Genomic DNA, 14,278 nt, shown 5'->3' with positions numbered 1-14,278 from the left:
ATCTGCCAATAAACAGGACTGTTGGAGGACTCCATTGAGCTCTATTGAATCAGCTTCAGCTCTGAGGGGCGGACGGGCCGTACAACACAGGGATCCATTCTTAGCATACAAGGAATGTTTCTGGACAGCAGAGGTTTTTGCCGCTAATTTGATTTTAAATTTAAAAATACATACCTCATACCACTGTTTTTCCTATAAATTAGATATGCTCAAGAATGTTTTTTTTAAAAAACCTACCAGATTTGTCTTGATTCAAATTGTGTCTTTTCAACACTTTTCAGTTAGACGTGTGTTTCCATTTCATACGCCAACAGTGTACGCTTATTACATTCTGAATAACAGAACGAAAGGACCAGAAAACTGACTTAACATTTTCCTCAAACATTACCCAAAAATATAAACACTACCCAAAAGCACACTTGTAATGCCCTAATGTTGTACTTGTTTAAAGAGAGCACTTGATGCTATTGATAGTACAATCATTGGGGAAAGACAAAGTGAAACGAGCATCTTAAGGCATCTCAGCACAACCATATTGGGTCAAGAGTCAGAGCCATTCATTATGCGGAAGAAGTCGTAATACCTCAGAAGGGTGTCAAGTCCCTGGAACATGGGTGGTGTGAAACCCATATCCTTACAAGGAAGTAGACCCTCAGTCTGCAGGCAGGTAAAAACATGCCAGGGTCCTTACATTACAAACAAGCAACAAACAGGCTTCTATTTAGAGCCCATACTTATGATACTAAGCCCAGCTGGGTACGAGTCAGAACAGAGCCATAGGATGCTGCCTCTACCCCACAGAACACTTCTCCCCAGTATCTCTGATCTTCATAGGCTTACTACCCAGTCATAACCCGGTTTTGTTGCCATATCACAATCGCATATATAAAAAAAATGTAATAACTTCTCTCTTGAGAGCTTCTCAATAGCATCTCTCAGCATGGATCAAATACACACATTATGACCCCAACATATGCACACTATCACTTCAACAGAGCCAAAAACACACAGTGGGGTAATAGGATTCTTTCTTACGGGGTATCAGTTCTTACACACCTTCAGATCGTAACCTTTGACCCGTGTGCAGCTGGTGCCTGACTCTGCTGGTCAAACAACAAGTACGAACCCCCCATCCCTCCCTGCTCTCGGACACGTCGTCATCATTATCACTTAATGTTTTTAACTCCCGACACGAGCTTACAACACCGGATAAACGACCGGCCCGCAGGAAACGTTCCCTTAATCTATAATCGTCATCAATAACAATCAACACTTCTGGATCATTTTGACCCTGCTCCTGAAGCATGCTGGCACCGAGGCGCAGGCAGAGCTTAAGCCCATTAGTTCTCTGACTACATATGACCCCCGCCTGCACACACCTATTACTTATGGCTACACGCAGTGACAGATGTTTATGCAGGGCAAGACAGCGTGCTCAGGAGACTTGGAACCGGTTCAAATCAAATAATACGGAGTTGAGGAGAAGTCAGCCAAGATGTAACACAAGTGCATAACTGAAGAAGAAGAAGAAGAAGAAGAAGAAGAAAAAAAAGGGGGTGGAGGAATTTGAAAAATGTTAATGGATTTCTTTTCCTTCGTTTTTTTTTTTTTGCGCGCTCTCTCCCTACCGCAGGCTTGCTTCACTGTCTGGTCCTCCGGCCCAGTTAGCGAGAGGAGAGAGGAGAGGAGAGGAGAGGAGAGGAGAGGAGAGGAGAGGGGAGGAGAGGAGAGGGGAGGAGAGGGCGAGGGGAGTCCAGCGTGAGAGAGTGAGAGTGTGTGTGTGCGTGTGTGAGAGAGGGAGAGAAAGAGAGAGAAAGAGAAAGACAGTGGGACTGAAGAAACTGACAATACATACACTCACCACAATTGAGGTTCTCTGTGACAAAACATAGTTAGAAAAACCCAAGAACCTTAAAAATGTGTTTGAGGCCATACGCATATTAAATCATGACTTGACTCGAGAATTCCCTCACTCAGCATAAAAAAAAAAGTATGGCTGACCCGATTACAGAGCACAGCCAACTCGACGTCTCACCTCGTCCCCCCCCCCCCCCCCCCCCCCCCCTCTTACATTCTCTCTTTCAGTCGGACTTGGCGGGTGGCCAGACGAGAACACCCAAAAGAATAATGCTCTTTAGTCACTAAAGACAACAGCGGTGACCACAACCGCACAATCACCGTTGATCATTCTCCGAGGTCTCCAACTCCTCCGGCACCTCCAACGCAGATAGGAAAGGAAGGGAGGGTCTCACTGAGCATTGCATGGCTGCTTGTCATCAATGGCTCTGTTTTGCTCTTTTCATTCACATTCACGACTCTTGCAAATGGTTCTGAACATTTCCCCCTGTGTTACAGCGTAATTAACATCATCTGTCTTTCAACAGAGTCACCAAATAGCTGGATTTATTTGAGAGCACAGTAGAAATCCTGTTAAAATGCACCAGACTTGTCTCGATAAACTGGTTCCTCTTTGCGCTCGGCGGACGGCTTTGCCAGCGTACAGAGCTGGGGTGGACCCACACATGAGTGACCTGCAGAGACCCCTAAACATCGGAGACAAACTCTCTTCCTCAGAGCAGGGGGGATTAAGGAAGAGAAGGAGAGAGAGAGAGAGAGAGAGAGAGAATCTAAAGGAGGGAGAGTGACAGAGACTGTAGGGGGAGGAGAGCCTGAAGACTTGAGAAAGACTGAAGGCAAGACCATGTGAGAGAGAGAGAGGAGAGGGAGAGAGAGAGAGAGAGAGAGAGAAAGAGAGAGAGTGAGGGAGAGAGAGAGAGAGAGAGAGAGAGAGAGAGAGAGAGAGAGAGAGACAATGAGCTCAGTGCCAGTGCACTCTAATGACTACCATGCCTGGGCCTGATTGAAACCACACCAGCACCATCACCAGGGCTTCTGAGTTCCACCAGGCGAGCAGGAGCGCTCTAGCCCTCTCTCCCTCTCTCCCTCTCCGCCGCCTGTGTGAGCCAGAGACCCTGCATGGGTCACCTCCGGAGGGACGGGACTGGACCGGAGGGGAGGGGGTGTTGGGACAGTGGACAGGGGGGGGGGGGGGCATCTCTGATGAATTGATGGCCTCTGCGCTCTCGTTGCCAAATTACAAACGGAGCGGTGCAACGAGACAGTTTACAGCATCTGACCAGCTCACTTCCTCCCCATACCGAAGGCATTGCACGCTGTGCCTTATTTTGATGTGGTGTGTAAGCATAATTAGAGGTCCCATAAAGAACGAGGAGGAAGAGGGAGGCCTGTCCATCTGTCGAGTGTTAGAGCCTGTTGGAAGGGAGGGGTGGGGGGGGGGGGCAATACAGCTCTCGAGATCACAGCAACTCCCACCCCCATCCTTATCCCAGACCCCCCTAAATCTCCCGGACCTCCTTGTTGTTGTTGCACCCATTTGCGTAGGCGTGGATGTAAATATCCATCAGTTGGCAGAGATGGGCTCCACACGTCTGCCTCTCTCCCACTGTGTGTGTGTGTGTGTGACTATGTGTGTGTGTGTGTGTGTGTGTGTGTGTAGAGGGCCTCCAGGGCTCATGTTACAGGGCCTCACAAATCGATCATAAGTAGGTACACTACGGCACGCACAGAGGAAAGACCGGCAGGCAAATGTCAAACAGACAGAAATCAGAGCTTAGTAAAGCTCGCTTTAACACCCTCAAAAAGGGGACCCGCTTGGACATTTTCTTTTTTTGAGACAAATTCCAATTCAGGGAACAGGCTCTCGGATAGCTCTATTATGTCCTTAAACCTGCCATGGCATCTCAGCCAACAGCCCATTTGCCTGCCTTCACTGCCCCACTCACTCCATGACTGCTGGCCATGATGGGGTGAGGGTTTAAGGATGGGGGTAGTTGGAGGGGTGCACCATCAGGTCGTGAGGGGGTCACCCTCAGGCCACTCTTGGGGGGTGGGGTTGGTGGAGAGAGGAGCTACTAGCCCGCAACTCCGCAGAAAACACCCCGCAGAAGCTCCAAATACGTAATTCTCCAAAGAACAAATGTTCGGCCCAAGCGATATAATGAGGGCAGTTTGCTCTCTATAAATGCAGGAGAATAAATGAGCCTTGGCCACAGCTAGAGCTGGGCGGATGTCAGCTAATTAATGACTGCTTGTGCCGATGATTTGAAGTTCCTTATGCTATGCGCCTTCTGTGGAATCTGACCTTGATCAAGGTGCGTTGTCTCTCCGTTGCTTGGCTTTCAGCAAGTTCAATTTCAAAATCAGTTCTCATTTCTTATTTGGTCAACTTGCAACCACGCACACAGACAAATTCCTGCTTTCAGCAAGCATTGCGTCCAGTGGCCGGGGGAACCAACACAAACAACCCTCTAACAAAATCTGAACTGGCAGAGGTGCAGTGAAGCTTAAAGAGGGAAAAATGAAAAGTCTTAAAATCAGGGGTTAGAACAACAATGGCCGTCGCTCCGACTCTCTCCCTTTCCCTCCCTCCCTCTCTCTCTCCCTCCCTCACTCACTCACTCTCAGGGGCTAACCTTACCTGCCAGACCATTGTGTGACTCAGCCTCTTATTTTTAAAACGATTTAAACAATGTTGTTTTATGCACAGCCGCTTGGAAACAAGTCCCACATTCAAATTTTTTATGGCTCAATAAACTCGAGGGTATCGAACGAAACTGGCCGGCCATATTTAGTAGCTTTATAAGAAAACATATTAAGGTATAATTGCTTTTGGGGGGCGCACCACGGTGGGAGTAACGTAGGTAAAGGTTAGCACCATCTCCCCCGTGCGTAGATGGGACACTGGACCTTTTGTCTGTAGCCCCAGAGTTTCCAATCACCAAGGGGAAATATGGGGTGTATTATAAGATTCATATAATAAGTCCATTTTATTTCACATTTCCGAAAATGAGCTTTTACAGTGTGGTAAAATGTGGCCTGAAAGAAAACCATCTGTTTGGCATTTAGCACTGCCAGCACATTGGATCCTCTGATGACAATGATTGAGGATGGAAGAGAGGATCCCCATGAGTATTCTGAAACGGAGAAAAAAGGGAAAACACATCCACACACACTTGTGGACACTCCGCCGTGTACAATGAATGTTTCTATGCCATGACGTGACAAATGGAAAAGTGCAGAGGTGTTACAAAATGTGCATTCTCAAACGGCGCAGGAAATTTCCCATGTCCCAACACACCAAACAATGGCTGGAGAGGGACAAATGTGCCACAACAAGTCTGAATGAAAAATCAGCGGGTCTTTTTAAACAAATTGACATTAACTGGGGTTGTGAGCGTAATAGGCAAGGGAGGGGGGGGCAGGCATGCAGCCCGTTGTTTTCTTGTATTTAAAGCAAAACACAGGAAACCAGAAACAGATCAATTATACAGGATCACACAGAGCCTCAGAACTCTCACTGTGGGTGGCGTTTCTGCCTAAAAACATTGGCACCCAGTCTTGTTATTCAGTGCCGATTGCAAGATAGGACAGGGAAAAACGCATAATTTTCAGCGCTAAATCAACCACACCTCACTGATTAACATTTATCAGTGGGCACACACCTGTCAAAATATGACTCATCAAGGTACCAACACGAGTAATGGGGCCAATAAACAAGTCTGACAGACATTTTCTGCGTGTAAAAGCCACAGGCTTCCTTCCCGTAGTAATTCCCGTAAGTATTGCTGCATAACGGTATGTGACAACATAAATCAGGGCTGAGATACGGGGGAAAGCTGAATCTGCAATTTCCTTTTGACCTGCCACTTTGTTTTATCTCAGCATCTGAACTCCCTTGGCATGCGAGAGTAGTGATAGCAATCAACTGATACAAATACAGTACGTGAGCGTACCCCTCTCTGGAGCTAGAACAAATGGAAGTGTTGGATCATGCGCCATAAAAGTGAAACTAGCGATGTGTGCACGTCTGGACACAGATTAATGACGGACTTCAAATTCAATCTTCTTGCTGATATTGAGAAAGATGATGTTGGTATGAATGATCTATAAACTGGACACACACAGACACACACACACTCACACACGCTTACAAACATACACACACACACATAGAAACACATACTCGCGTACGCACACGCACGCACACACACACACACACACACACACACACACACACACACACACACACACACACACACACACACACACACACACACACACACACACACACACACACACACACACACACACACACACACACACACACACACACACACACACACACACACACACACACACACACACACCAAAGTAGACAGTCATGAACATGGGAAACCAGGTGCACACCCATGCACACTAAAGCACATTTGCACACTCATAAGTCATGGGCCGGCCAGGCAGCAGGAAATGGGAGCTGAGGAGTCCCTCGGACACCTCCACTCTCCCCTCCTCTCCGCTTCTCTCTCCGCTCCCCTCTCCTCCACTCCACTCCACTCTCCTCTCCTCTCCTCTCCTCTCCTCCCTCCATTCCTCTCTCCTCTCCTCTCCTCTCCTCTCCTCTCCTCTCCTCTCCTCCCTCCATTCCTCTCTCCTCTCCTCTCCTCTGCTCCGCTCTGCTGTGCTCTTTGCTAGCTCAAGGCCCTCAGGTCAGGGCTCTATGTGGTTTAATCCCTCTCAGGTGATGGAGCTCACATTCAGCCATCTCCAACTGATCTCCTCAAATATGTTCTCTCTCTCTCTCTCTCTCTCTCTCTCTCTCTCTCGCTACCTCTTTCTATCCCTCTCTCCTCACTTTTCTCTGACGTTCGTTCCTGCAAATGTTGACCTTTCTCTTCTTCTCAGAGTCAGCCAGTCCCACTCCTGCTCTCACTCTCTCTCTCTCTCCCTCTTCCTCTGGAACATTCTCTCCACCTCTACCTGTCTCTCCCTTCTACTCTCTTTCTCCCTCCTTCCTTTTCCATCCCTCCCTCCTCCCTCCCCACCACCACTCTCTCCACTCTCTCACTCCTGAGCCCCTCTGCTTCCGAGTGGAACTAATGCCACTCCACCCTGGGTGGGATCCTAACCCTCTCCTCACTGCCCCTCCTGTGCAGGGGGCTACTGAGTTGAGCACTCAACATAAGCACGGGGACGGGGAGGGATGGGGCCTGTTAGGCTTACTCCAGGGAGCAGTGTGAAAGAACTTACTTAAGGGCCATTCGCACCAGAAAAGATAACTATAACGAGCTGTAATTAATAGGAATGACATCGTCCACACCACATACTATAACAATAACGACATGATGAATGATATCGTTGGGGGGTGATTTCAACAACGATAAAAAGCTGACAGCCAATCAGAGTGCATCAAATTTCAGACATCACATCAATCAAGATGAGGAGAGACTTTCCTTATCGTTGGTCAGTGTGGATGCTCAAATCGTTATAGTTACGGTTGTCGTTATAGTTACCGTCCCTAGTGTGAACAGCTCTTTAATCCTGCCTGGTATTGATTAATTATGCCTATAGATACAAGTGATGTGTGGTATGTGATACATGGAAATAATAACATGTGTGCTCACATAACATAGATATAGATAAATAGCTGACACTGGACATAGATAGGCATGTGTGCACACACAACATAGACATAGATACAGCTGACATTGGACATAGATATGCATAGATACAGCTGACATTGGACTTAGATATGCATGCGTGCTGTGCATACATACACACACAGTAAGCCTAGACACTCTTCTACACTCACTTAGGCAAAGGCACACGTACAGGCATACTGTCTAAGGCCAGACAGACGGATAGCCCCGAAAGAAAAGCCCTGATTCAAAAGCAAGCCATCAACAGCACCATCTCATTTTTTCCGCAAAGTGGCAAAGCTGTGTGTTCTAATGCTCTTGGATCAGTCTGTCTCTCCGTCAGCCACTCAATCAATCTGTAGCGCTACACTGAGGTGGGCTACCGAGTTCCAACATTAACACGTACTGTACACCCACAACCTGAGAACTCACATTACGGGCTTTCACACACACAAAAAAAAACGTTGGAACATTTCAGACAGACATGCTCTCAGGGTGTATAGTGTATACGGCATGAGTCTGTCAGAGTAAGCGCATGTGTGTGTGTGTGTGTGTGTGTTGGTGTGTGTGTGTGCGTGTGTGTGTGTGTGTGTGTGTGTGTGTGTGTGTGTGTGTGTCTGTGTGTGTGTGTGTGTGTGTGTGTATGTGTGCGTGTGTGTGTGTGTGTGTGTGTGTGTGTTAGAGAGAGAGTGTGAGAGAGAATGAAAGAGAGAAGAGAAGGAGCCGACCTCTATGTATTTATGTGCATTTGCAGCTTTTCCAACTGAACTAAACCGTATGTTTAACAAGCCCTCATTACATTTTCATATTAAACGAATGTAAACACACTCACAGCTAACAGTCTGGAGATAGCGGACTTGAACTCTGAGATCCTGAGTACGAGACATTCACACCACAGTGGCACATCTTCAACCGTTCAGCCACGGGTCTGCGCACTGGAACCAGGCTTGATCTAATATGCATTGATGACAAAGATAGCAGCCCCTTGATACCAATACATTTTTTACCCATCCTCTTGCTTTCCTGCCTGTCTGGCTTTTACTGCTGTGGTTTCGCCTAGTCTCTCGCTCCCTCTCTCTCTTTCTGTCTTGCTCTCTCTCTTTCTCTCTATCTCTCTCTTGTTCACTCTCTCACTCTCTCACACACGCATTCGCAGACAAAGACACAGAGCCTCACTCACACACGCACATATGTGCGCACAAACACGCACGCACGCACACACACACACACACACACACACACACACACAAGCACACACACAAGCACACATACACACACGCACACGCACACACACACACACACGTCTGGCTGCCACATAGCCTCCAAGCCACAGGATATGGCTCAGAGCCTCTGGATCATGGCTCACTCAGAAACATCAACATTCTGTATTTATGACAACTAAGTGAATGATCAGTATTCAGTATTAGAAGAGTTTAACAGGTTATAATGAAGTCCAAAAGCAACACTTCATTTCTTTTTTATTATTTATTTTGCTTTTCTTTCCTTTTTTTGTTGGGGGGGGGATGGGTAAGAACTAACAGCACATTATCTTTTCATATCCATTTCCATTTAGAAAATCAGACGCTACTCGCCTCAAAACTATTGTCAGTAAATAGTGACCTCTCAGTGAACCGAACGATAAGCTAGGGCTCTTTTGTTTTTGTTTTTGAAGAAAACCAACACTCTTAACTTTAAAGATTGCAACACACACCACACCACATCACACCACAAACACGCACACCCACTCGTCAAAATACAAAGGACAAGCAGTGCCCTCAATGCCTTTCTGTATCACACTGCTTTCGCTTCTTCAAAACAACACTGTCTACTACTAGAATAAATATGGGGCCTGTCTCATCCCCCACCCCCACCCCACCCCCCTCTCTCCCCTTTGCCCCATCTCATTGTGAAAGGAGGCTTGTGCCAATCTGCAGAGCCCCGCGGAGAATTCAGCTCCTGTGGGAGCCAGTGCTCGCTGCTCCCTCTGTTTTTATGTAGTCAGCAGGTGGCATCATTAGGCAGAGAATAAAAAATGAAAACTAATACCCTTGAATTGAGCAATGATATCATAGCAGGGGCTTGTTGGCATGATTGCGCACTCTGTAGAGGGCAGAGTGGGGGGTAAGGAGGTGTAAATTTAATATGTCTTTTTTTTTTCAGGGTTGCTCAAGGGTTGCTTTCAGAGAGCACAAAAAGGGAGGGAATGTGTGGCCATTAACTCGGAGTGTATGTATATGTGTCCGTGCTTGTGAGTTCATGTTTGTGTGTGTGTGTGTGTGTGTGTGTGTGTGTGTGTGTGTGTGTGTGTGTGTGCGTGCACATACATAAGAGCATGAATGTGCATGCGTGACCCTGCAAAGCCTGGAGAGAGTCTCCTTTTCCCCCTCATCGCTGAAGATGATAGCATCGCTCATTAAACAAGCAAAAACGCCCATTTTCTCTGGCTGACCACAAACTCATCGTGCTGGGGTCTAGCACGGAGGGCTCCGCTGTTCCCAGCTAACACAATACCTTCAACGTAAACACATCCACAGCCCTGTATAGGGCTATTGGGATTTCGCCTCTACGTACGGGCAATGCCGTGCGGTCAAAGGGGCCAAATATGTGGCCAATTCATATGCGGCACCAAATGAGTCTGGGCCCGGCTTCAGACTGATTGGGTCTGGTCTCCGCGCGCTAGCCTGCCAGGGAGACTGTATATAAAGCTGTCACAGGAACCTTGAGGGTAACAGGGAGGGTGGGGGTGAATGGTGCATTTCAGAGTCCATCAGAGTAACAGGGCTCTCTCTCTCTCTCTCTCCCTCTCTCTCTCTCTCTATCACACACACACACACACACACACACACACACACACACACACACACACACACACACACACACACACACACACACACACACACACATGCATACATACAGTCACACTACACATGCTTCTTGCATTGAGTATGATAAGTAAAGGAAGGAAGCAAAACATACAGGTTTGGCTGCTTGCCACCGCATGTTAAATGTCGCTTTTGGCTTACATTTGTTTGACCCAAAACAACAGGAATAGAGCTCCCCGCCCCTCACCCATCTAACCACCCTCTTTCGCACCCCTCCTTCCCAAAAGGAGAACCATGTCGGACACCCTATATGACTCATAGGGCTCTAAGCAAGGATCTACTGGAGTCAGTTGCTGTGATTCAGGGAGCTTTACATAGCATGGAGTTCACTTACTGGTGTCTCTGGGTTATAAATATATATCCCTCGTCTATTAGTCCTTCCCTCTCTGTCACACACACACACACACACACACACACACACACACACACACACACACAAATCGAACACATATAACGTATACACACTCTTTTGCAACACACACCTTTATATGTAGCCATTCCTTCACAGTTTCCTATGCGCCCCCCAAACGTAACTATGGTTCACCTATGCCAGCAAGTTTGATCCCATTAAGAAAATTATGTTATGGAGTAGCTGAGATCACACAATCCTCGTAGAAAAACAGTGGGCCAGAAAACGTATGTGTGTGTGCCAGTACCCTGCAGTGATTGCCTGATTATTTGCAGATGGGTAGGGGTGGGCTTGCTGCCTCTGTGGAGGTTTCCCTCTGGTATGGCATGCATACGGTTGAATGTACAATTGCCTACGCATTAATAATTTACCAAAAACTGGCTGATATAAGAGGAGCATCGTGCCGCTCTCCAAGGGCACTTTTCAACTCGATTCAAAAACGGTGCGTAATTGCTGTGGCCTATACAGTCCTTTACCGTTACAATCAATAAAAGCCCTATATATCCAAGACTCCCTATTTTCAATGAGGATCTAAGGCTCAATAATCTCCGTGGCTGAGAGGGATCAGTTGGACTGCAAACACCAGGCGCTGCCTAAATACTTGCTGGTGGTGAATCACGGTGCGCTCTACTATTTACCGAGGAGACCTAATCCCTGCTCTTTCCAAATGGCGATTGTTATGCGTGTTCCAACTGCTCAGAAATCAATCAACGGCTCTGAGATCAATTAAAAGCAGCTTAAGAGATGATGAAGGCCAATTCATATAGCAGTGGGAAGGGGGAGGGGAGCTAACTTCTATTCATGAGGTGACTCCAACAACCCGTCCCCTGGATGCCACACTCCACGGCTGGTGTGAAGCCGCACCGAGAGATTCTATTCTCAAGCCTAGGGTTCATTCCACATTAAATAAGTGTCATGGTTAAATCCTTTGTTGGAACCAAGCGTCTAGACACATTTGAACATAACGATCTCTCAACGGAAGCATTCATCTTAAGACAAAGTTGCCCATCAGAAGTTCAGCTGAACATTTGACACTTAGGCGCATTCCTATAGTCATCAATGCAAACTTAATTTTCAAACAGAAAACTCGCCACTGGAGCTTTCAACGAAATCATATTTGTCTATCTTTGAAAAACACATTTGCAGCCAGCCAAAACAGGTGATTTTAGGTTGTACTTGTACCTACTTATTGGAGAAAGGGAAAAATATGTGTGCCATTTGCAGTGTTAATTGCCTTTCCTTAAGTTTACAAACCATACCTATCTTTTCTACTATGGCAGATAAATTAACATGCGAGTTTAACGACCACAATAAAAGTGACTATCAATTAAACTTATTACGGGAAAGGTATTGGGTCGTGTTACAATTCGCTTAAAGGGCAGCTGAAGAGGTCAGGAGACATGTATGCCATTTGTAAACGTTCTCCGCGACAGCAACGGGATCGATTAGGATATCCGATCTGCCGTTTTACGGCGTCTATGGTCTTATCGCACCTCCTATTATCATAGGAGAGCATGATATCATCTGGAGCGGCTCACTTCCAGAAGCACATTTACGAGAAATTAATACAGCAATCCAAAGGCTCTGACAAGAATTATGTTACCAGTGATATGTAGGCCCAAGGTATGATTTTGTTCTATGGTAAGTGTGTTCTATTTGCAAATATATCTCAGTGTGTCCAACAAAATGCAATCAGTGACAGTCGGTTTTCTGATCATTATTAACAATAATAGGCTAATAATAATAGGCTACTGATAATAATAATATTATTCTTATTATTAATAATAAAAAGAGCAATAATAGAAAACTGCAAAAGCAGCCCAATCATAAAGTATCTCGTGGCTACTTCTCTAAACATGCCCACATAAACGCAACCATAGTAAGTCATAAATCAGTTTCATCCTTGTGTAGGCTACAAACTGCATTTCACTAGGCTACATGTTTCTCTTTCAATATACGCTAGTCTGTCTTACATAATAACCAAGCATTTGGGTTCATGAACACTCTACTCACCGGAGTAATGCCATTACTAACCCAGGATGCAGCAGACAAATCTAGTCTCCAAGTCACTGACTTGCGAGTCAAAAAATCGTACCTCTTTTGTTACGTCTCCAGCGATGCGACTGCGTCTGACAGTGGCTGTACTCCATACAGTTCAACACGATTAGGGCAAAGGAGAAAAGTCGAAACTGCATCTGGACGGCTGTTGTTCTCCCGACTCAAATCAGAAGTACCGAGGTGCTATGATGGGAGTTCTCCGAATCACTCTTCTAAATCCTCAGACGTGATTTTGTCTTTAAATACACCGTTTTCCTCCCAACAAGGGACCAGGAGTTGAAAACTAGACCAGATCCCAACGGGTCACACATTAGACGAGTAGCGGCATAATTTCTCACCACTGGATAATGTCATTTTATGAAGATCGTGGAAATTCTCAATCGAAAGTGTCCTCCTTTTAAGCTGTGGAAAGAAAGATAACACGCTGTTATTCGGACAGCACACGTTGGTGATAAGATCAACGCATTTCTCTGGATAAATAGGTTACTTTATTCAGAGTTGCGATTGTTTATTGTATGCAAATGCGTAGAAGTAAACTGACGCTAAAACAATTACACACGTGTGTCCCTTGCTTTCCGCTTTGGCCAACAGAGCTTGGCAATAAATGAATGCAAACCGTTAAAATGTTTCTGTAGCTTGTCATAAGTCAACATCTCCAAACGCGCTCAACACATAGATGCTGCGTGCAAGATTAAACGGTGCGGAGCAAATACCTGCATGAAGAGAAGTCTACTGTGCTCACTGTAAAGTAAAGTTAAGTTCCTTCAGAGTGCCAGAGCTGTACTGGAACATAAAACATCACTCTTGGATGATGGTCAAACAAAAAGTTAGTCTTAAAACAGCAGAGATCCGTTTGTATCGCAATCTTTTGCCCTCTTTGGAAAGACCTCCTTTGAGCAGTACACTCCGGTAAACCTACACATGGAGAAGTTCGCCTCGTTGTAACGTTAACCTACTGAAGCGAGTTCACCAATAGTACATCGTGACTGAAATGTATGCGGAATGCTTTCACGAGTCAGTGTAGATTTCTCTTGATTCTAAGCATCTGCTCCGGCTGAGTTGTAGTGGCAGCCTACTGGTCCTGATGCTTGGGGTTGGTTGCTTTTTCTATATAGCCGCTCCTGTCACGTGGAGCCTTGAGGATCTTGTATGAGTTTGAAGCCCCCTTGGCCAGAGTGGAGAGATTTTTTTCTTATTTAGAATTTCGAAGATGACATGCAATTTAGCCAATAGGCTACCACAAAGCGTCCTCAGGGTCCTAGTGCGGTGCACAAATTCAGACACAACTCATTTTTTTCAAATAGCGGCGGGATTTTCATCAATTCAAATCCAGTTGCCCTATGAAAATCGCTGTCTATACAAGGCAGAGTTAAAACAAAACATGCGATTACATCACATATTAGAGTGGTATATTTCAAACGGCGGTAAAATAC

At 46.1% G+C, this 14,278-nt stretch overlaps 1 protein-coding gene across 1 annotated transcript in view; it reads right to left on the bottom strand.

Annotated features, from left to right (window-relative positions):
• The window catches only part of rspo2 (R-spondin 2), a 62,154-nt gene extending 48,464 nt beyond the window's left edge, over nt 1-13,690 (bottom strand). Inside the window, exons 1-2 of the mRNA XM_062537665.1 lie at nt 13,559-13,690; nt 12,883-13,247 (exon numbers count right to left, since the gene is read on the bottom strand). Of these exons, the coding sequence (XP_062393649.1) occupies nt 12,883-12,982 (100 nt within the window). The 5' untranslated portion in view covers nt 12,983-13,247; nt 13,559-13,690. The remainder of the gene's footprint in view (nt 1-12,882; nt 13,248-13,558) is intronic.
• Nucleotides 13,691-14,278: the final 588 nt, after the last annotated feature.

The sequence above is a fragment of the Sardina pilchardus genome, chromosome 6 (assembly GCF_963854185.1).
Source record: "Sardina pilchardus chromosome 6, fSarPil1.1, whole genome shotgun sequence".
In the NCBI taxonomy this organism is placed as follows: Eukaryota; Metazoa; Chordata; class Actinopteri; order Clupeiformes; family Clupeidae; genus Sardina; species Sardina pilchardus.
This window is presented reverse-complemented; position numbering and strand designations above follow the sequence as displayed.